Source organism: Erythrolamprus reginae, chromosome 10 (assembly GCF_031021105.1).
Source record: "Erythrolamprus reginae isolate rEryReg1 chromosome 10, rEryReg1.hap1, whole genome shotgun sequence".
NCBI classification, from domain to species: Eukaryota; Metazoa; Chordata; class Lepidosauria; order Squamata; family Dipsadidae; genus Erythrolamprus; species Erythrolamprus reginae.
The window spans coordinates 23,039,985-23,060,164 of record NC_091959.1 but is presented as its reverse complement, the minus strand read 5'-3'; the positions used below and the strand labels follow the sequence as shown (position 1 = coordinate 23,060,164).

The window sequence follows — 20,180 nt, the reverse complement described above, 5'->3', positions numbered from 1 at the left end:
CTCCTTAGACTCAGGGTGACTTACAGCATGTTAGCAATAGCACTTTTTAACAGAGCCAGCCTATTGCCCCCACAATCCAGGGCCTCATTTGACCCACCTCGGAAGGATGGAACCCTGAGACAACCTTGAGTCAGTGGTGAGATTTGAACCGCTGACCTGAATATCTAGCAGTCAGCTTTAGTGGCCTGCAGTACTGCACTCTACCTGCTGCGCCACCTCGGCTCATGCAATGTAACAGTAAAAAACATGGTACATCCCATAGAACAGTGTTTCCCAATCTGGGGAATTCTGGGAGTTGAAGTCCAGATCTCTTCAAGTTGCCAAGGTTGGGAAACACTGCCATAGAACAATTAGTCAGCTGTTCTAAGCAGTGGTTGAGGTGGAGGTAATCCTTGTCTTATAACAGTTTGTTTAGTGACTTTTAGAAGTTACGACAGTACTGAAACAAAGCCACTGATGACTGGTTTTTTGTGACATTTCCATCCCCCCCCACCTGTGGTCATGTGATCAAAATTCAGACGCTCGGGGCCGGAGTGGCGCAGTGGTTAGAGTGCAGCACTGCAGGATACTTCCGCTAACTGCTAGTTGTAGTTCAGCGGTTCAAATCTCACCAGGTTGACTCAGCCTTCCCCCCTTCCGAGGTGGGTCAAACGAGGACCAAGATTGTTGGGGGCAAGAGGCTGATTCTGTAAACTGCTTAAAGAGGGCTGTAAAAGCGCTATGAAGTGGTATATAAGTCTAAATCAGGGGTGGACTGCTAACCAGAATGCTAAATTGGGCTCGCCGCAGTGGCTCGTGAGTGCTAGTGGAGCCAGTGTGATTTTGTTTCTACACCTGCCACAGGTGTGCCAGTGTTTCGGCAAGGTTTTTTTTTTACTTCTGCGCATGCCAAAACATGGGCGCACTACCTCTGCCTGTGCGTAAGCAAAATCGCGCTGGACCTGGAGCTGCGGCGGCAAGCCTAATTTAGCGTTCCAGCTAGCAGCCCACCCCTGGTCTAAATTTATTTTATTTATTTATTTATTTTGTCCAATACACAATGAGGGTTTTAGTGGGTATATAGAAGAAGAGATATAGGAATAGAATAAAGGTATAGGAGATATAGGAGAGCAATAGGACAGGGGACGGAAGGCACTTGTACTCGCCCCTTACTGTCCTCTTAGGATCTGGATAGATAATCTAAGGGTAAAGTGTTGGGGGTTTGGGGATGACACTATGGAGTCCGGTAATGAGTTCCATGCTTCGACAACTTGGTTACTGAAGTCATATTTTTTACAGTCAAGTTTGGAGTGGTTAATATTAAGTTTAAATCTGTTGTGTGCTCTTGTGTTGTTGTGGTTGAAGCTGAAGTAGTTGCCGACAGGCTAAAATGCTATTGCTATCATGCTATCATAAAATAGCTAAAATGCTGTTGCTATCATGCAGCAGTCATGATGTGGATCAAGTATTGGGTTCAATTGAAATGTAAGAGGATATTGACATTAGAAGGTCACGATCTGCGAATCGTCTGGCATGCATTCCTCTGGGAAGGGAAGAATAAAACTCATGCATGTTTTCAGAGACATATAGTGAGGGATGCCCTGTTAGCAGTCTGGGAGAAGATGAAAAAGAACCATTATAGGAAAGTTCCAATTTGTGCGTCTATGATGGGGGCTATGATATACCCAAATGCTCTAGCCTGGATTAGGCACTGTGGGCTCTTTTATGACTTGTGGACTTCAACTCCCAGAATTCCTGAGCCAATTATGTCAGTTTAGGAATTCTGGGAGTCCACATGTCATAGAAGAGCCGACTTTGCCTAGCCCTGCCCTAGACCTGAGTAAGATGGAGAGATTTTTATTTTAGTTTTTAGTTTTTATTTTTTAATTATTTTTTATTTTTTAATTATTTTTTAATTTTTAATTTTTAATTTATTATTAAAATCAGAACAGACACTGAAAAAAAAATCAAGGAATAAAGATTGGTCGGTGAGCCTATTTGCAAATCAAAACAATACATAAAAAAAGATGTAGTACAATTTGGTATTTACAGAAAGCAACTAAAATTAGACAAAACCTTGTTGTACGGCACGGGATAAAAATGATTACAAAAGCGTGCAATATACTTCTAAGCTTTAAAATAGCCACTTCGTTGTTGAGCTCAACCACGGAGGATGCTCCAGGGCTACCTTGTACAATGGAAACAGCTTGAGTCCGTGCAATAGGTTCACCTGAAGCCCCGTTGGTTGAGCTGGCAGACGCTGACCTACATTCAAAGGGGGGAAATCAGCCCAGTTTAGGTTGATTGGGCATTAGTCTAGTTCTCAGGGACTTGCGGGAATAAATCCGGCTAATAAAATCACGCGCTCTTGCGCACAATGGCTAAGGAGACCATCCTTGGAGCCCTGCAAAGGAGCGCACCGATTCTCTCCCACCCCGTTTTGGGGTTGACTGTGAACCGCCTAGCCCGGTTCATCAGCCGGGCTCACCGGAGCCAAAGGAGGCGACTTTTTGGAGTGGGGGTGGCGGAGTTAGGGAGGGAGGGAACCGATCCTGGCTTCTCCCCTACGCCTTCTCCATTGGCTGGCCGGCTGGAGCGCGTGGAGGCCGGGCGTAAACTTGGCAGGCTTTGAGTCCCCAGGGAAGGCGGGGGCGGAGGGCACTGAGTCAGTGGCTTACCCACGAGAAGAAGAGCAAAACACCAAACAGCCGCGGAGTTAAGGAGCCGATTGGTCGGGTGTCCGGAACCTCATGGAGCGATCCAGCGCCTGGCAGCTCCTGCTGGGGCTTTGGATCGCCTTCTCCAGCTTATCTGGCATCAGAGGTAAGGAAGCCAGCCGGGTAAAGACCCCGGGTTTGAGTTGGGGCTTTTAAAGGTTCTTTAGGGACTCCGGTTCCGTGCTACCAATTTATTAGGCGAGGGAGCGCGCGATGGGGGGACGCAGCCAGGTGGAGAGACCCCCGTTTCTCATCTGCTTGGCAAACCTGCCGCGGCGCTTCGTTGGCGTTCCCAAAGGTTGGAATCCGGTGGAATTTTCTGCTCCGGCTCCTCATTGTATTGCGCTTTTGTCGGGCTTTTCATTTTTTGGCCCGGCCAGCCAAATCGGTTCATCTCCAGGCTAAAAGGTTTCCATTTTGCACGTGAGCGCGAGCTGGCTAAATAAAATCTTCCCTGAGCTGGCTTATTACGTAGGTATGGCGCGCTAAATTTATTTTATTTATTTATATTGGTCAAACAATTATAGGATGGCAAATTTGTATAAATAGAACATTAGATAAGTACTGTACAGTAATGATAAAAAGTGATGGTAGAAGACGATAGAACAGTGAGTAGGACAGGGACGGTAGGCGCAATGGTGCGCTTCTGCACCCCTTTTACTTTGCTTGCCAGAAACAGCGAGGAATCCTGGTTTTAATCTTTCCCCGAGGTAACCCAGAACCCAGAAAAGCACCTGAGGGTAGGGACAAGAAGCAATGGGTGGAAGCTAAACAAGGAGAGAAGCAACTGAGAACTAAAGAGAAATTTCCTGACAGTCAGAAGAGTTGATCAGTGGAACAGCTTGCCTCCAGAAGTTGTGAATGCCCCAACCCTGAAGTTTTAAAGCAGATGTTGGATGACCATCTGTCTGAAGTAATGTAGGGTTTCCTGTCTAAGCAGGGGGTTGGACTAGAAGACCTCCAAGATCCCTTCCAACTCTGTTGCTATTATTATTGTTGTTGTTGTTGTTGTTGTTGATGTTGATATTATTATTATTATTATTATTATTATTATTATTATTATTATTATTATTATTATTTACTAGAATGCAAATCTTGCTTGGAAACCTCTCTGCCTGCTTAATTTCCTGAGCTGCTAATATCTAGCCCCAGCCAGTGATTGTATGCATGGGGTGTGATTGATTAATTTTAAGCATTGGGGTTTTCACACAGTGTTTTAAATGTAGATTTTATTGTAGATTTCTAACCTGTTTTGCATAATTGGCTGTGAGCCGCCCTGAGTCTTAGGAGAAGGGCGGCATAGAACTCAAATTAATAAATAAAGGATAAATAAAGAATAATTATTTGAGGGTTTTTAAAATTCTGTTTATTCTGGGGTTTGTACTCTTCCTTGAACCACGAGCTAAGACAATCTGAATAAGATATGCTGAATCAATCTTAATGCTAACCAAGTGAATAAGTTGTTAGGTTTGGCATAGCTGGGCTGTTGTGTGAACCTTGCCAATGCACTTTGCATGATTTCTTTTTCTCTTTTTTTAAAGGTTCAGGGTGACTAAAGAATTATAACTTCTTTAAGAGGGAGATTGTGATCCCACTGTACAGAGCGCTAGTGAGACCACATGCAGAATACTGTGTTCATTTCTGGAGACCTCACCTACAAAAAGATATGGATAAAATTGAATGGGTCCAAAGACGGGCTACAAAAATGGTGGAAGGTCTTAAGCATAAAACTGATCAGGAAAGACTTAATGAACTCAATCTGTATAGTCTGGAGGACAGAAGGGAAAGGGGGGACATGATCGAAACATTTAAATATGTTAAAGGGTTTAATAAAGTTCAGGAGGGAAGTGTTTTTAATAGGAAAGTGAACACAAGAACAAGGGGGCACAATCTGAGTTTAGTTGGGGGAAAGATCAGAAGCAACGTGAGAAAATATTATTTGACTGAAAGAGTAGTAGATGCTTGGAACAAACTTCCAGCAGACATGGTTAGTAAATCCACAGCAACTGAATTGAAACATGCCTGGGATAAACATATATCCACCCTAAGATAAAATACAGGAAATAGTATAAGGGCAGTCTAGATTGACCCCGAGGTCTTTTTCTGCCATCAATCTTCTATGTTTCTATGTAAACTATAGTTAAATGTAAGCTGACATATGTGAGCGCAGCTACTGAATCATAATTGAAAGAGGGTTCTTTCTTCAGCAACTGGGATAGCTGTTTTTGGAGCTTTGTGGGTTTCTCTCTCTCTCTCTCTCTCTCTCCCATTGATGTATTGAAGATATTTCTGACTTCTTGTTTGCATCTTAAAAAATCATATTGTTAATTTGGTTTGGGTTTAGAGTCATGGTTCCCAACATTGGGCCCACACCCCCACAGGGGGCAACTTGATTTTTAGTGGGGGCAATTGGAACCTTGTTTGAACCAAGTTAATGGCCTTTTAGGCTTCCTCTTCATGTGTAGTAGTTCATTTTTTGAATAGTTAGAATTATATGTCACGGAGGGGGCATGGCCAAAGGATTTTAGAGATGCTTGGGTAGGACATGGGCAAAAAAAAGATTAGGAACCACTGGTTTAGAGTGTTAAACTGACTTGTTGTGATTTGTAGGCAGCGTGGTTGGGATTGTGCATCATTTTATCCCAAGGTGCCCGAGACTCAACCTTAGCATTTTGGGGATTGTGCTTGCCAAGTCGATGAGACCATGTGGCATAATGAGTGACAGTGAATCATCCTTGGGTCCCATTTGTTGGAGGTCAAGGGAAAGGGAGGGTTTTGCCTTCTCTTTCTGCTCAAGATCCCCATGTACAATTGGTGGGCTACTGGGTGACACAGAATGCTGGACTCGATGGGCTTTGGCCTGATTCAGCATGGCTCTTCTCATGTTCTTATGTTCTTGAAGTGTGCTTGTGAGGCACCAATTAATTGCAGCACACTAACCTGTGATATATATCCTGCACCTTCAAACAGGCAACATTGTGCTGATCTCTGAAGGCCTCAAAAAGGAGAGGGGATCATCTTTGCTCTGAGCTGTGGAGAAAAGTCTGAATCCAGGCAATGGTGACTATTCAGCAAACCCTAGTTCAGACCTATGGTATCTTGGAATGATGTGTGAACTCAGCATGCATTTTTTGCAAAAAGAAATGTGGGAAGACTAGAATAGAACAGAACAAAATAGAGTAGAATAGAATAGAGTGGAATATATGGAATAGAATAGAATAGAATTAGAATAGAAATAGAATAGAATTAGAATAGAAATAGAATATAATTCTTTATTATCCAAATGTGATTGGAAGGCAACTTAGACTAAGCCAAACTATTTGTCCATTTGGCTCCGTACTGTTTATTTTTAAAACACTTTGCAGTATGTTATCTGAAGGATGCTTGGCTAGTTTGTGGGTCCAGTGTAGTGAGAAAATCCAGGCAGTTGAATTTATTATGTCCGGTTCAGTTATCCATGGGTTAATGTGCTGGGTGAAAGCAGGCACTGACTAAGAAGACTTTGAGGTTTTTGATCAGAGCTTTCCCTCCCTGGGACGAGAAAACTCAGGATCTTTGGTCAGTGAAACATATGTTTTACTGCTAAGCAACACGTCCCTCTGGGCTTCCTTGTCCTTGAAAATCTGGACATTTTTTGCCTTGATATGCACTTCCTAGCCGTGATTCCTGAGAATGAGAAGAACCTCTGTCCATGTCTTGATGAAAACATGCTTTTGACATTCCCATAGAGCCTGCCCCTGCATACTTGGCTGAAATGAAGCTAGCTCATTAACTTAAGTGTGTAGTTGGCTGGTTCAACTCCACTGCAGATTCTTTTTATTGAGGTAGTAGCTTTAAAACAAGATAAATTGTATAGTTGGCAGGGACAATCTTGGATCAAAGGAACTTCCATTTTTATAGAAACTCAAGATTTAATTTGAGATGGCTATTATTATTATTATTATTATTATTATTATTATTATTATTATTATTATTATTATTATTATTAACATTTAGATTTGTATGCTACTTCTCTTCGAAGACTCACAGCATATAATATAAAACAGTAAATACAAAGACAAATCTAATTAATCAACAACTACATAAGCTAAAAACCCAATTTATTAAAAACCAATCAAACAAATTCAAATCACAGTCATACATTACATGCCAAGATCTAATTACCCCAAGCCTGGTGACATAACTGAGTCTTAAGACTCTTGCAAAAGGCGAAGATGGTGGGGGCAGGGTGAATCTCCGGGGGGAGCTGATTCCAGAGGGCCGGGGCCCGCACAGACAAGGCTCTTCCACTTGATCCCACCAAATGACATTGTCTGGTTGACGGGACATGGAGAAGGCCGACTCTGTGGGACATAACCGGTCGCTGGGATTCGTACAGCAGAAGGCGATCCTGCAAGTAATCTGGCTCAATGCCAATAAGTAAATCTGCAAAACGCTGCTAGCCAGGATCTATTTTCGTAGCCATACTTAAGCTACTAATAAAGGAGAATATTTGTAGCTCAGAGTTCACATGAGGGGCCCTTAGTGATGTCCGAGTTTCCTTGCAAATGTTTCATTGCCCAAAATCGGTAACTTGCACTGATGATGTTATCTTGTTAGGTTAATGAAACGTTCTGCAAGAAAACAAGCAAGCTCAGAGATCACCAAAGACTCCTCCTCCTTCTCCTCCTTGCAAATCTCACTCCTTGCTAGCACTGCTGATGTTACCTAGTTAGGTTAATGAAACGTTCTGCAAGAAAGAAAGAAAGAAAGAAAGCTCAGAGACCAACAAGAAACTCTCAGTAAACCGTTTCTCTTCTCAGTGACCGCTTGCAAGTTTGAACTGTTGCCAGTAAGTAGCATATAATTTTTCTGTATGTGTGGAGAACAGAGTGTTTTTTCTGGTGAATAAGGCAAATAAGGATAATAACATCCTCCTCCCTTCGTACACTTCCGCAGGGATCGACTTGAGGTTGAGCTGAAGCTGGATACTTTGTGGTTTACGTTTTGGAGATGGATTGCGGGGGGAAAAAACAAGCTGTGGATCCTAACTTGTCCCTGAGGCATCCTAATTACTCCTGCACTAAGTTGCCATCTGACAGCTTCTTAGTGATCTGATGCTTATCTCTCGGATCATGTTATAATATTTGGAGTTTAATGAAGTATAAATATTTTGAAAGTGAGTTCTTAAAACTTGGAACACACCATTACAGGTTTATTTATTTATTTATTAGATTTGTATGCCGCCCCTCTCCATAGACTCGGGGCGGCTCACAGCATACAATTAAACAATTCATGACAAATCTAATAAATTTCAAAAACATTTAAAAACCCCATTATTAAACCAGACATACACACAGACATACCATACATAAATAGTATAGGCCCGGGGGAGGGGGAGAATGCCTCAATTCTCCCATGCCTAACGGCAGAGGTGAGTTTAAAGGAGTTTACGGAAGGTAAGGAGGGTGAGGGCAGTTCTAATCTCTGGGGGGAGCTGGTTCCAGAGAGTTGGGGCCGCCACAGAGAAGGTTCTTCCCCTGGGACCTGCCAGACGACATTGTTTAGTCGACGGGACCCGGAGAAGGCCCACTCTGTGGGACCTAATCGTTCACTGGGATTTGTGCAGCAGAAGGCGGTCCCGGAGATATTCTGGTCCAATGCCATGAAGGGCTTTATAGGTCATAACCAACACTTTGAATTGTGACTGGAAATTGATCGGCATCCAATGCAGACTGCGGAGTGTTGGTGTGACATGGGCATACCTGGGGAAGCCCATGATTGCTCTCGCAGCTGCATTCTGCATGATCTGAAGTTTCCAAACTCTTTTCAGAGATAGCCCCATGTAGAGAGCATTACAGTAGTCGAATCTCGAGGTGATGAAGGCATGAGTGACTGTGAGCAGTGAGTCCCGGTCCAGATAGGGCCACAACTGGTGCATCAGGTGGACCTGGGCAAACGTCCCCCTCACCACAGCTGAAAGATGGTTCTCTAATGTGAGCTATGGATTAAGGAGGACGCCCAAGTTGCGGACCCTCTCTGAGGGGGTCAATATTTCCCCCCCAGGGTTATGGACGGACAGATGGAATTGTCCTTGTCCTTGGGAGGCAGATACGCAAGCAGATTCCTCCCTAATTCCAAATGACATTCAGGTATTAAATCAAAGATTGGGACATAAGAACATAAGAAGAACCATGCTGAATCGGGCCAAAGCCCACCGAGTCCAGCATTCTGTGTCACACAGTGGCCCACCGATTGTCCATGGGGATCTTGAGCAGAAAGAGAAGGCAAACCCCCCTTTCCATTGACCCCCAACAAATGGGACCCAAGGGAATCCTTCCCTTTTTCAGGGTTATTGGGGATGACGTTACTTTCCAGAAAAGGGTTAACTTAAATTATTTGGATGAAGAACAAAGCTATAAAAATAGTTTGTGTATTGCAAATAATAATTGGTTGACTAAGCCCCTGTTGAATTCACACAACACTAAATCATCAATCATGGCTTGTGAATTACAGGGGCTTGCTTTGTACAACAGTCAAAAACCAAGCTGGTCATATTTTGGCTTAGCATACGGTGTGATGTTGATCCTAATTCAGCACAGGACAAGGTTACAAGCTTTAAGTAAACTATCCTGCGATGTTTGTCACTCTATCTGAGAGCCTTTTTTGTTTCTGTTGAGGAGTTGTCTCATTTCCAAAACAAGCACCGACGGGAGAAAGCATAATGTACCTTTATTCCTGATTGATGATGACAGCAGGAAGAAACTGTTTAAATTTCTACCGTGAGCTGCTTGCGTGAGGTTGTGGCCTGAATTTGCAGCAGTAAGCATTTACCTGCCCAGGCAGTGGAGATGCTTCTAAGCAGATTCAGCACATTCAGCCCTTTTTACAATGGAAAATGAAACCAGTTAGTTTTGAAGAGGTTTGGGTAAAGTCAGTTAGAGAAATGAAAATCTCAGTGTGAGGTTTCTTGCTGTCGCAAGCGTTTAAAAACAGGACAGCTTTTCACGAATGTTGGCGAATAAGCGGGATGAAGTCTGGCAATTGAGTGTTTTAATGGCCAGATGCCTTTCCTGTCACCAGTGTGGAGTTATGTTCAGCAGATATTATTTACTTACTTACTTACTTACTTACTTACTTACTTACTTACTTACTTATTTATTATTAGAGTTGAAAGGGACCTTACAGGTCATCAAGTTCAACCCCCTGCCTGAACAGGAAATCCTACAGCACCCCAGCCAAATGGCAGTCGAATCTCCTCTTGAAAATGTCCAAAGTTGGGGAGTCCACAACCTCCGCTGGCAGGCCGTTCCACTGGTTGATCGCTCTCACTGTCAGGAAATTCTTTCTTATCTCCAGGTTGAATATTTCCTTGGTCAGTTTCCAACCGTTGTTCCTCGTTCGGCCCTCTGGTGCCCTGGAAAACAGTGTCCCCCCCTCCTCTCCGTGGCAACCCCTTAAGTACCTGTATACAGCTATCATCTCCCCTCTAGCCCTTCTTTTTACTAGACTATCCATGCCCAGTTCCAGCAACCTTTCCTCGTATGACCTGGTCTCTAGTCCCCTTATCATTTTAGTTGCTCTTTTCTGCACCCTCTCTAGAGTCTCTATATCTTTTTTGAAGTGTGGTGACCAGAACTGGATGCAATACTCCAGGTGCGGTCTGACCAGGGCCTTATAGAGTGGTATTATTACCTCTCTGGTCTTGGAGTGTATCCCCCTGTTCATTATTATTATTATTATCATCATCATCATCATCATCATCATCATCATCATCATCATCACCATTAATCTCCTGGTGGGATTGTTGTGAGAAGGAGCAATGACGAAGGGAGAACTGTTTTTTTGATGATGGGATACAGCTAAGACCTCAGAGTGACCTAATAATTCTATGCATTCTGTAAATCTTACATGCTTCTAAAATCCTTCTATCATGTTTATAGATTGTCATCTTAATGGACATAAAGAGTGGAAACAATGAACACGAAGAGCAAACTATACTGCTCAAAAATAAATAAATAAAGGGAACACAATATAACTCCAAGTAAATCAAACTTCTGTAAAACCAAACTGTCCACTTAGGAAGCAACACTGGTTGACAATTTCTAGTTGGCCAACATACATTCCATTCAACATACATTTCATCCGTAGGCAGGGGGGGATGATTAGCGTCCCCAGGTCTGTCGGCACAAGTGTGTCTTCATTCTCTTATGGAAGGCAAGGAGGGTGGGGGCAGTGCAAATCTCTGGGGGGGGGGGAGCCGGGGCCCCCACAGAGAAGGCTCTTCCCCTAGGCCCCATCAACTGACATTGCCTAGTGGACAGGATCTGTGAGGGCTGACTCTGTGGGACCTAACTGTCCGCTGAGATACACGAGGCAGAAGGCGGTCCCATTCCAATGACCAGGTCATTAAGTGAATGAACATATGACAGGGCTGGAGGGAGGGAGGGGGAGAGAATGAGAGAGACAGACAGACAGACAGACAGAGAGAAAAGCAGGGATAGGAAAAAAGACACACAATATTAAGATGTTGAACATCTGGTGAGGAGGCCTATATGCAAATTCTTTAAGTGCCTTCGGGAGAGTAACAAATGCAATTTTTAGCCAGATTTGGAGAAGTGGTGAAGCCTTAGTACTACTTTTGAAGTTGTCTGATTTTCACTCTCCCCCCTTTGTGTTCAGCACTTTGGGTTTTTAACCCAAACCCTAATCCACCACAACCCCCAAACCTCCATAAACATGAATAGATTTGGGGGAGAAGCTCCTGCACAATTGAAGCTGTATCCAGTGAAGGGCTACCAAAATTTTTGCTACCACACTGTGGTGTGTGGCTTATGCATTTTCTTGCAACATCTTTCAGTGCAAATTGGGTGCTCTGGGGTGGAGCTCCATTTTTGCTCCCCCCACTGCGTTTCCCCCCATCCGGGCAATAGCCCACCCCCTGGCTGTATCTATATTAAATAGGTGCAATGATCCCAATTCCTGAAAAATGAGTAAAGTTATGACAACAAGAAGCTGGCTTGGACCCAGCTTTCTTGACACGAAGCTGCAATTCTTTAGGCGGTCCTTCCCTTGTTAGCTTGTTATCCTTGCAGCCAGATAAGGTTTCTGTCCTCATTGTTCCTTGGCTGTTTATTTAAGCGACAGGAAGGTTGCTTAATTAAGGGACAGAAATGGGCTTCTTGCAATTTTGAAAGTAAATATCAAAATGACAAAAAAACATGACTTGGCTCACTGAAGCAGGAAGAGAAGAGGATTGAATGAGATGCCCTTCAACCTTCTCCAGTCCGGCATGCTGCAGTTATATTTGGGTGGCAATCAGTATACAGTGGAATTTAATTCATTTTGTGACCAGGATCTTAAGTAGAAAAGTTTGTAAGTAGAAGCAATTTTTCAAATAGGAATCAATATAAAAGCAAATACAGGTAGTCCCCGACTTACGATGGGGATCCGTTCCCACGGCCCGTCGTAAGCCGAGTTTGGTGTAAGTCAGAATATTCCGATTTACATGAATATTCCGACTTACAGGGCGGCGGCTTCTTCAAGGGACCAACAGCCGGTCCTTCTTGGTGCTGCGTTGCTGCAGCCTCCAAGGCTGCCGCCGCCGCCGCCTCTGTTTGGGCAAGGGAATCTGTTTGGGCAGCCTCAGAGGCTACAGCAACGCAGCGCCGAGAAGGACCGGCTGTTGGTTCCTTGAAGCCGCCACTGCCTCCGTTCAGGCGAGGGGATCTCCGCGGGGTCTCTAAAGCCGCTGCCCACCACGGAGATCCCTTTGCCCGAACGGAGGTGGCAGCAGTGGCTTTGAAGCTGTCCCCGGGTCGTTGTAACGACGAAATGTCGTACATCGGGGATGACGTAACCCGGGGACTATCTGTAATGCGTACAAACCCATTAGGAGAGAAATAAAAGCTTGGAATTTGGGTGGGAGGAGGACGGGGAAGAAGAGGAGGAGGACAGTTGCTGCCGAAGGAAGAAGGGGAGGGGAGGGGAATAAAAAAAATCCAAAACTTTAAGGCTTAAAAAAAAAGAGGTACTCTTAGGCGGCGAGGAGGAGCACGCACCTCCCATACATTGCACCAGAGAGAGAAACCCAGGCGGGCAAGAGGGGGGAACCTCCCACTCCTTTGACCGAAAGGCGGCTGCTCCTGGTGCTGCTACCTGCTTCCTCTTTCTTCCCGTGCTGAAGGGCACCCCTCTTCTCTCGTTCACTCGCTTTGTATCCTTTCCTTCACTGTGGTGACTCCTCAGTTTGGCTGAAGCCGAGTTGATCCGGCGGCGCGAAGCACCCCCATTTGCCTTTCCATGCCCAAATGATCCAGGAGGCAACCTTACGCCGGGTATATGGGAGACAGTGTGAGGGAGTCACCCCAGCGAAGTGGTTTATTCCCTCTCTAAGCACCCAGAGAAAGGAAAATGCTTCACTCTGGGCTGCCAAAGCCTCCTTAAGTGCCACCAAAAGGCTCCTCTAGCAGCCCAGAAAAGCCCGAGATGACTGGGATTAAAGGCAAAAAACTGGCTGGGCCCTCGTGCTGCTCTCAAACTTCCTGGGAAATTTTTCCGGGCTCGGGTTCTTAAGTAGAAAATGGTTCTTAAGAAGAGGCAAAAAAATCTTGAATACTCTGTTCTTATCTAGAAAAGCTCTTAAGTAGAGGCTTCTTAAGTAGAGGTACCACTGTATTGGGTTACTACCCGATGCAGGCCATACTGCACACTGGTAGTAAAATGGGAGCAGTTTGTGCAGCTTCGGGTGTCTGGTATGTGCATGTGCACATTCCAGCGAGATTTTGCTGCTGCGCATGTGTGCATGAAGTAAAATCTCATGGGGGGATTTGTGCGTGCATGAGATTTCGGTGATATTTTGCTTCAGAGATTTTTTGCCCCACCGGCAGTAGGAGCAATCTGCCCCTGGACTCGACCACACCCACTCTGGCCACGCCCACCCAGCAACCAAGCAGACACCCGCCCTTGGTAAAATCTTTGAAGCCGACCCCTGATTATAACCATTTGTTTAGTGCCTGTTCAAAACTCTTAAAAACACCGAAAAAGGTGATTTACGACTAGTCCTCACATGGATGATGATTGCAGCGTCAAAATTTGGGTGCGTCTTATACTCTGAATGTAGCTTTTTTGAAGCTTTTTTCCACCAGCCCTAATAAGGTTCTTACCAGCTTGCAGGCTTTTTTTTCATTGCTAATCAATTCGAAGAATGTTTTTTTTCCAGTCCTAACCAGCTTGCAGGCTTTTCTATTGCTACTCTCTCCAAGAAGTTTTCCCCCCCAGCCCTAACAGTCTTTGCAGGCTTTATTTCATTGCTACTCGCTGCAAATAAGGTTTTTTAAAGCCCTAATCAGGGGATAAAATAATGTGCTGAAACTGAGCAGACTAAAGACGCTAGCCAGATAAATACCTGGTAGGCAGATTTCCCCCCCCCCCCCACTATTTTCCTCCCCAAAAAACTAAGGTGCGTCTTATGCTCTGAAAAAATACGGTATTTACAGTATATAAATAGGTTGTAAAATCAGTTGTGACTCACTTAACCACATTGCTTAGCAACAGAAATTCTGGCTCCAGTTGTGATTGTAAATCAAGAGCTACCTGTGTAGAAGAAGGACCAACCTTGATTCCACACAACTGTCCCTTCTGGGACATTTCTGTAATAATAATGCTGAGATACCTGCAAGAGAAATCCAACTACTGTTGACAGCCAAGACAATAGGTGATAACTAGGGTCATGTTTTTGACTGTTTGGGGCACAAATCTTCCCTCTTAATCCCCTGTTCACATTGCACTTGTCAGATGAAATCAACTTGGCCAGCATCTGAGCACTGTGAGCTGGTAATTCAGTTTTCCTGCCTTTTAACAACTCAACTTTAGCAGCCCTCATCCTCTTTGTACACTGATTCAGAGAAGTTGGAAGATTAATGTGCAATTGAAATCAGAATTATTTTTTTTAGGGCAGTGATAACGAACCTTCTTTTCCTCAGGTGCCGAAAGCATGTGTGTTATTTTGCATGCGTAATTGCCCGCACCCATAACTCAATGCCTGAGGAGGGCCAAAATGTGCTCCTCCATTCCGCGGAGGCCCTCTGGAGGTTGGAAATGCCCTCCCAGAGCCTCTTTGCAAGCTGAAAATCAGCTGGTCGGCGCACACATATGCGCTGGAGCTGAGCTAGGGCAACAGCTTGCCTGCTGGCAAATATGGCAGGCATGCAGTGGTGGGCTCCTACAGGTACAGTCAGGTATGTAGTACTGGTAGCAAAATTTTGGTTAGGTACGCAGTACCGGCAGCAAAATTTTGATTTCCCCCCCCCCCCTTTCTTTCCCTTCTGGGCTCTGGGTATGTTTTTCCTATCATAGTAAATGAGGTTGAATGTGTATAATTTTAGGACAGCTGTGCATGCGTGTGTATATATACACTTTATATAGTAGATAATTGGGTGGGCTACTGTCCGGATGGGGGAAAACGTAGTGGGGTAGCGAAAATGGAGCTCCACCCCAGAGCACCCAATTTGCACTGAAGGATGTTGAAATAAAATGCATAAACCACAGCCACAGTGTGGTAGTAAAAATTTTGGTAGCCCATCACTGCACGCGTGCTATAGGTTTGTCATCAATGCTTTAGGGCAGTGTTTCCCAACCTTGGCAACTTGAAGCTATTTGGACTTCAACTCCCAGAATTCCCCCGCCAGAGAATGCTGGTGGGGGAATTCTGGGAGTTGAAGTCCAGATAGCTTCAAGTTGCCAAGGTTGGGAAACCCTGCTTTAGGGGAATTGATGGACAAAACTGGAAAAAGTCACGTAGCTTTGTTTTTACCAGTTGATTCGAGATGACTTTAGTTTTACATGTGACAACTGCAACAAGAAATGAAATGACTCAACATTATTACTCACCATGGTGGAATGGTTGGCAACAACGACGGGCTTTGCAGAGATCAGCTCAATCAATCGGAGCAAAGACAGTAATAATACGCTGCTCAATAAAACAAAATAAAATAAAGGGAACACTTAAACAACACAATATAACTTCAATTAAATCAACCTTCTGTGAAATCAAACTATCCACTTAGGTAGCAACATTGATTGACAATCAATTTCACATGCTGTTGTACACATTCAACTTTGTGCAGAACAAAGCATTCAATGAGAATATTTCATTCATTCAGATCTAGGATGTGTTATTTGAGTGTTCCGTTTATTTTTTTTGAGCAGTATATTTATTGCTGATTGAAAATTCCTTAGAAATCTTTTGCATGAAATGGAAATAAATAAATATCCGATTTGGGTCATTCTTTGTCAAGTGGTGTCCCCACTCAACCACCTTCTATTTCAATGACACTTTGCACATATATTCCTTATGGTATAAAACTAAGCTGTGCAACATTTTAGGTCCATTATCCTAAAATTTTGCACACCTCAATTTTATAACATAAGGAATATTTGTGCAAAGTTTCATTGAAATTAATAATAACAATAATAATTTTTGTATGCCGCCCCTCTCCGAAGACTCAGGGCAGAATTGAAGGTGCTTGAGTGGGGACATCTGGTCCACTTAACAAAGAATGAGCCATTTACTGTTTTGATGTTCAGACAGAATCTGTATACTACTAAAAGCATCCTGGCTATTTAATTAGCTCAAATGATGCATTCTAGTGTTAAAGTATTTGAATCAAGCTGGCGACCTCAAATCTGCTGACTTTAAAAATGTATACAAAATCGGGAAGTCATTACTCCCATGCAATTGAAATTTCAAGGATCTTTAGCCCATCTGTATTCATTAACTTGTGACTATTACAATGCCTCCATGGTCAGCTGTGGTCACATTATCAGGATTTCTGACATTCTTTGTCAATTTCCCACAAACAAAGTCAATGTTTATTGGGATTTCTTTTGCCCAAATATGGTCATTTTGTTTATCTCTTTAGGTAAGTAAATATTTACCAAAGGATGAACCGCCAAATATTATCTAGCAGATGATAGAAAGAAGAGAGTTAAATTGTAGCCATGGGATAAGATGCACATTTATAATTGTACCTATCGCTGCCAAAGTTTGATAGCTAATACTGTGCAGCCGCCACCAAACGAGGTGAGTATGTCCAGTTTAATGAAAAGAAGGGGCAGGGGAGACACGATAGCAATCTTCCAATATTTCAGGGGTTGCCACAAAGAAGAAGGAGTCAACCTATTCTCCAAATAACCTGAGAGTAGAACAAGAAGCAACAGATGGAAACTAAAGATCATATGCTGCAACGTCCTGCCTGTCGGCGACTACTTCAACTACAACAACACAAGAGCACACAACAGATTTAAACTTAACATTAACCCCTCCAAACTTGACTATAAAAAATATGACTTCAGTAACCGAGTTGTCGAAGCGTGGAACTCATTACCGGACTCCATAGTGTCATCCCCAAACCCCCAACAATTTACCCTTAGATTATCTATGGTTGACCTATCCAGATTCCTAAGAGGTCAGTAAAGGGGCGAATTCAAGTGCACTAGAGTGCCTTCCGTCCCCTGTCCTATTGCTCTCCTATATCTCCTATACCTTTCTTCTATTCCTATATCTCTTCTTCTATTCTTTCATTGATATGTTCTATTACTATATCTTCTTTTCTAATCTTTCTTAGATATATTTTTACTATGAGTATATCCTCTACAACCTTCATCATGTATTTTACTATGTGTATGTATGTATGTATGTATGTATGTATGTATGTATGTATGTATGTGTATATATATATATACATACACACACACACACACACACACACACACACTAAAACCCTCATTGTGTATTGGATAAAATAAATAAATAAAATAAATAAATAAACAAACCAGGAGAGAAGTAACTTAGAACTAAGGAGATATTTCCTGTCTAAGCAGGGGGTTGGACTAGAAGACCTCCAAGGTCCCTTCCACCTCTGTTGTTGTTGTAGTTGTTGTTGTTGTTGTTGATTCTGCTGCTGCTGCTGCTGCTGCTATTATATTATTATTATTATTATTATTATTATTATTATTATTATTATTATTATTATTATTATTATTAAGCCTGGGTGGGTTAGTATGGAGGATAGACTGTTACCTATCCAGGGCATGATACCATGGTCTTTTGAGACTGAAGGATGCCAATGCAATTCTTATAATCTAATGAAAAGAAGGACTTAAGGGAGACTTGAAAGCAGTGTTCCAATTTTTGAGGGGCTCCCGAAGGTGCTTTTTCAGGAGGCAACTGGACTTTCATGTTTGTTTTCTTTTGAAGATGTTTCGCTTCTCATCCAAGCAGCTTCTTCAGCTCTGACAGGATAGCGGGGAATGGAAAGATTTGCATTCCTTGCAGACTGCTGGTCATTTGATAGAAATCCTTCCATTCCTTACTGCCCTGTCAGAGCTGAAGAAATTTATGATTTGATTTGATTTGATTTGATTTGTATGCCGCCCCTCTCCGTAGACTTCTTGGATGAGAAGCAAAACGTCTTCAAAAGGGAAAAAAAACCCCAAGAAAATCCAGTTGCCTCCTGAAAAAACACCTTTGGGATAAACATGACCTGGATGACTGATAATCTCCACAGATTTGAGATTTTTCCAAAGCACCAAAAGGCAAGGCAAGAAACAATGCATGGGAAGTAACCAAGGAGAGAAGCAACCTAGAAATTCTAAGGAGAAATGTATTCACAGTGAGAGCAATCCACCGATGGAATAGCTTGCCTTCCGAAGTTGTGAATGCTTCATCAGTGGAGGTTTTCCAAAAAAGAGATTGGACAACCATTTGTATGGAATGCTATAGGCTCTCTGCCTGAGGAGGGTTGGACTAGAACTGTGTTTCCCAACCTTGGCCACTTGAAGATATCTGGACTTCAACTCCCAGAATTCCCCAGCCAGCATTCGCTGGCTGGGGAATTCTGGGAGTTGAAGTCCAGATATCTTCAAGTGGCCAAGGTTGGGAAACACTGGACTAGAAGACCTCCAAGGTCCCTTCCAATTCTAATATTCTACATTCGATTTCTTAGTATCTTTTTCCCTTTCTTTTCTACTTTCTTTTAATCTCCTGCATATTTAGCTTTTACGTTGGCTTCTTCTTTCTCTTTTAATTTCCCCCACTTTGATCTGAGTTTCTATTAGTTTTTAATCTTTTTTAAAAAAAATAACTTTAATAACCTTGCCTCTGAGATTTCGCACCTGCTGGAAGCGAGTGGATGAACCTTGACTTCAAAGGAGCCCTGAAGGGATAAGAGAGAAGAATCCAAACAAACAAAAGGACACATGGTTATTCAAACATTCCTTGTCTTCCAAGAGCCCTGGGGTTTTTTACAGTAGCTTGGCAGGAACTTTAGCTGAAAGCTGTTCAAGAGTCAGACTCTCTTCCCAGCCTTTGATGGTCTGGTCTGGATGAAGACCATGTTTTGCTTTCTTCCAATGGCAAGCCAAGGCCCTTCTCCTTTGGTTCTATCTCATGGTGATGCATAGATAGATGGTGAAGTCATCCAGAACCAGCCAGGGAGACAGTAGAAGCAAGGATTTGAACCCCTGCCCCAAATGCTGCTGCTTGGTTTCTTTCCCCCAGGGTTGGCTGTAGGAGTCACACCAGAACCTTTGAACTCCTTCCGTGGAGCCAAGTTTCTTTGGCAAAGTCCACTCGAAGTCTGCGGAATGGCAGGAAGCGAGATTAACTCCAAGGAACGTGTGCTATAAAAAGATCTTGGGAGCAGCTTAAGCCAAAGAAAGCTGCCTTTCACGAGGCAGCGTGGGAAGCTCCTCCGTCTGTCTGATCACAAGAGAGTTTTGAGTTTGCGATGGTGACTTCGGTGACTTCTGGTTCTTTTTCTTTTTGGCTTTTCGTTTTGGAGGCCCTGCAGTAAGTAAGCACAAGCGATTTGGTATGGACCAGGTAGCTCTTTACCAATGGTCATTTGATATTTAAGGACCACGGACCTCACAGTTTTAAGCTGGGCCATGCAGTGTTTGGCTGGGGTGCAGGTGACGGATGGGATGACAAATGTGATTTTCATGTAGATTTTTTTACCAGTCATTTATTATTTTTAGTATAAGGGCAGACTAGATGGACCATGAGGTCTTTTGCTGCTGTCAAGCTTCTATGTTTCCATGTTTCTATTCTAGATTTTTAAACTGGATATGCGTTGAGTGTTTTAATTGGCTCACATCTCTGGCCTTTTGACTCGACTTAGAATTAAAGATTGTTTTTTCAAAAGGCAACTGGAGTTTTTTCCATCAGGAGGAAGCAGCAGCAAATGTTTTGCTTCTCATCCAAGAAGCTTCATCAATTCTGATGGGAGGGGTCTCTCAACTGTCAGTACCTATCCATCCATGTCCCCGCTATCAGATCTGATGAAACTTCTTGCATGCAAAGCGAAAATTTTCTCCTTCTTCTTCTTCTTCTTCTTCTTCTTCTTCTTCTTCTTCTTCTTCTTCTTCTTCTTCTTCTTCTTCTTCTTCTTCTTCGTCTTCTTCTTCTTCTTCGTCTTCTTCTTCTTCTTCTTCTTCTTCTTC

At 43.2% G+C, this 20,180-nt stretch overlaps 1 protein-coding gene across 2 annotated transcripts in view; it reads left to right on the top strand.

Moving 5' to 3' along the window:
- Positions 1 to 2,618: 2,618 nt before the first annotated feature.
- The window catches only part of MFGE8 (milk fat globule EGF and factor V/VIII domain containing), a 56,007-nt gene continuing 38,445 nt past the window's right edge, over positions 2,619 to 20,180 (top strand). For both annotated transcript variants that reach the window (XM_070762021.1, XM_070762020.1), the window contains exon 1: positions 2,619 to 2,802. In XM_070762021.1, coding sequence (XP_070618122.1) covers positions 2,730 to 2,802 — 73 coding nt within the window. In that variant the 5' untranslated portion in view covers positions 2,619 to 2,729. The remainder of the gene's footprint in view (positions 2,803 to 20,180) is intronic.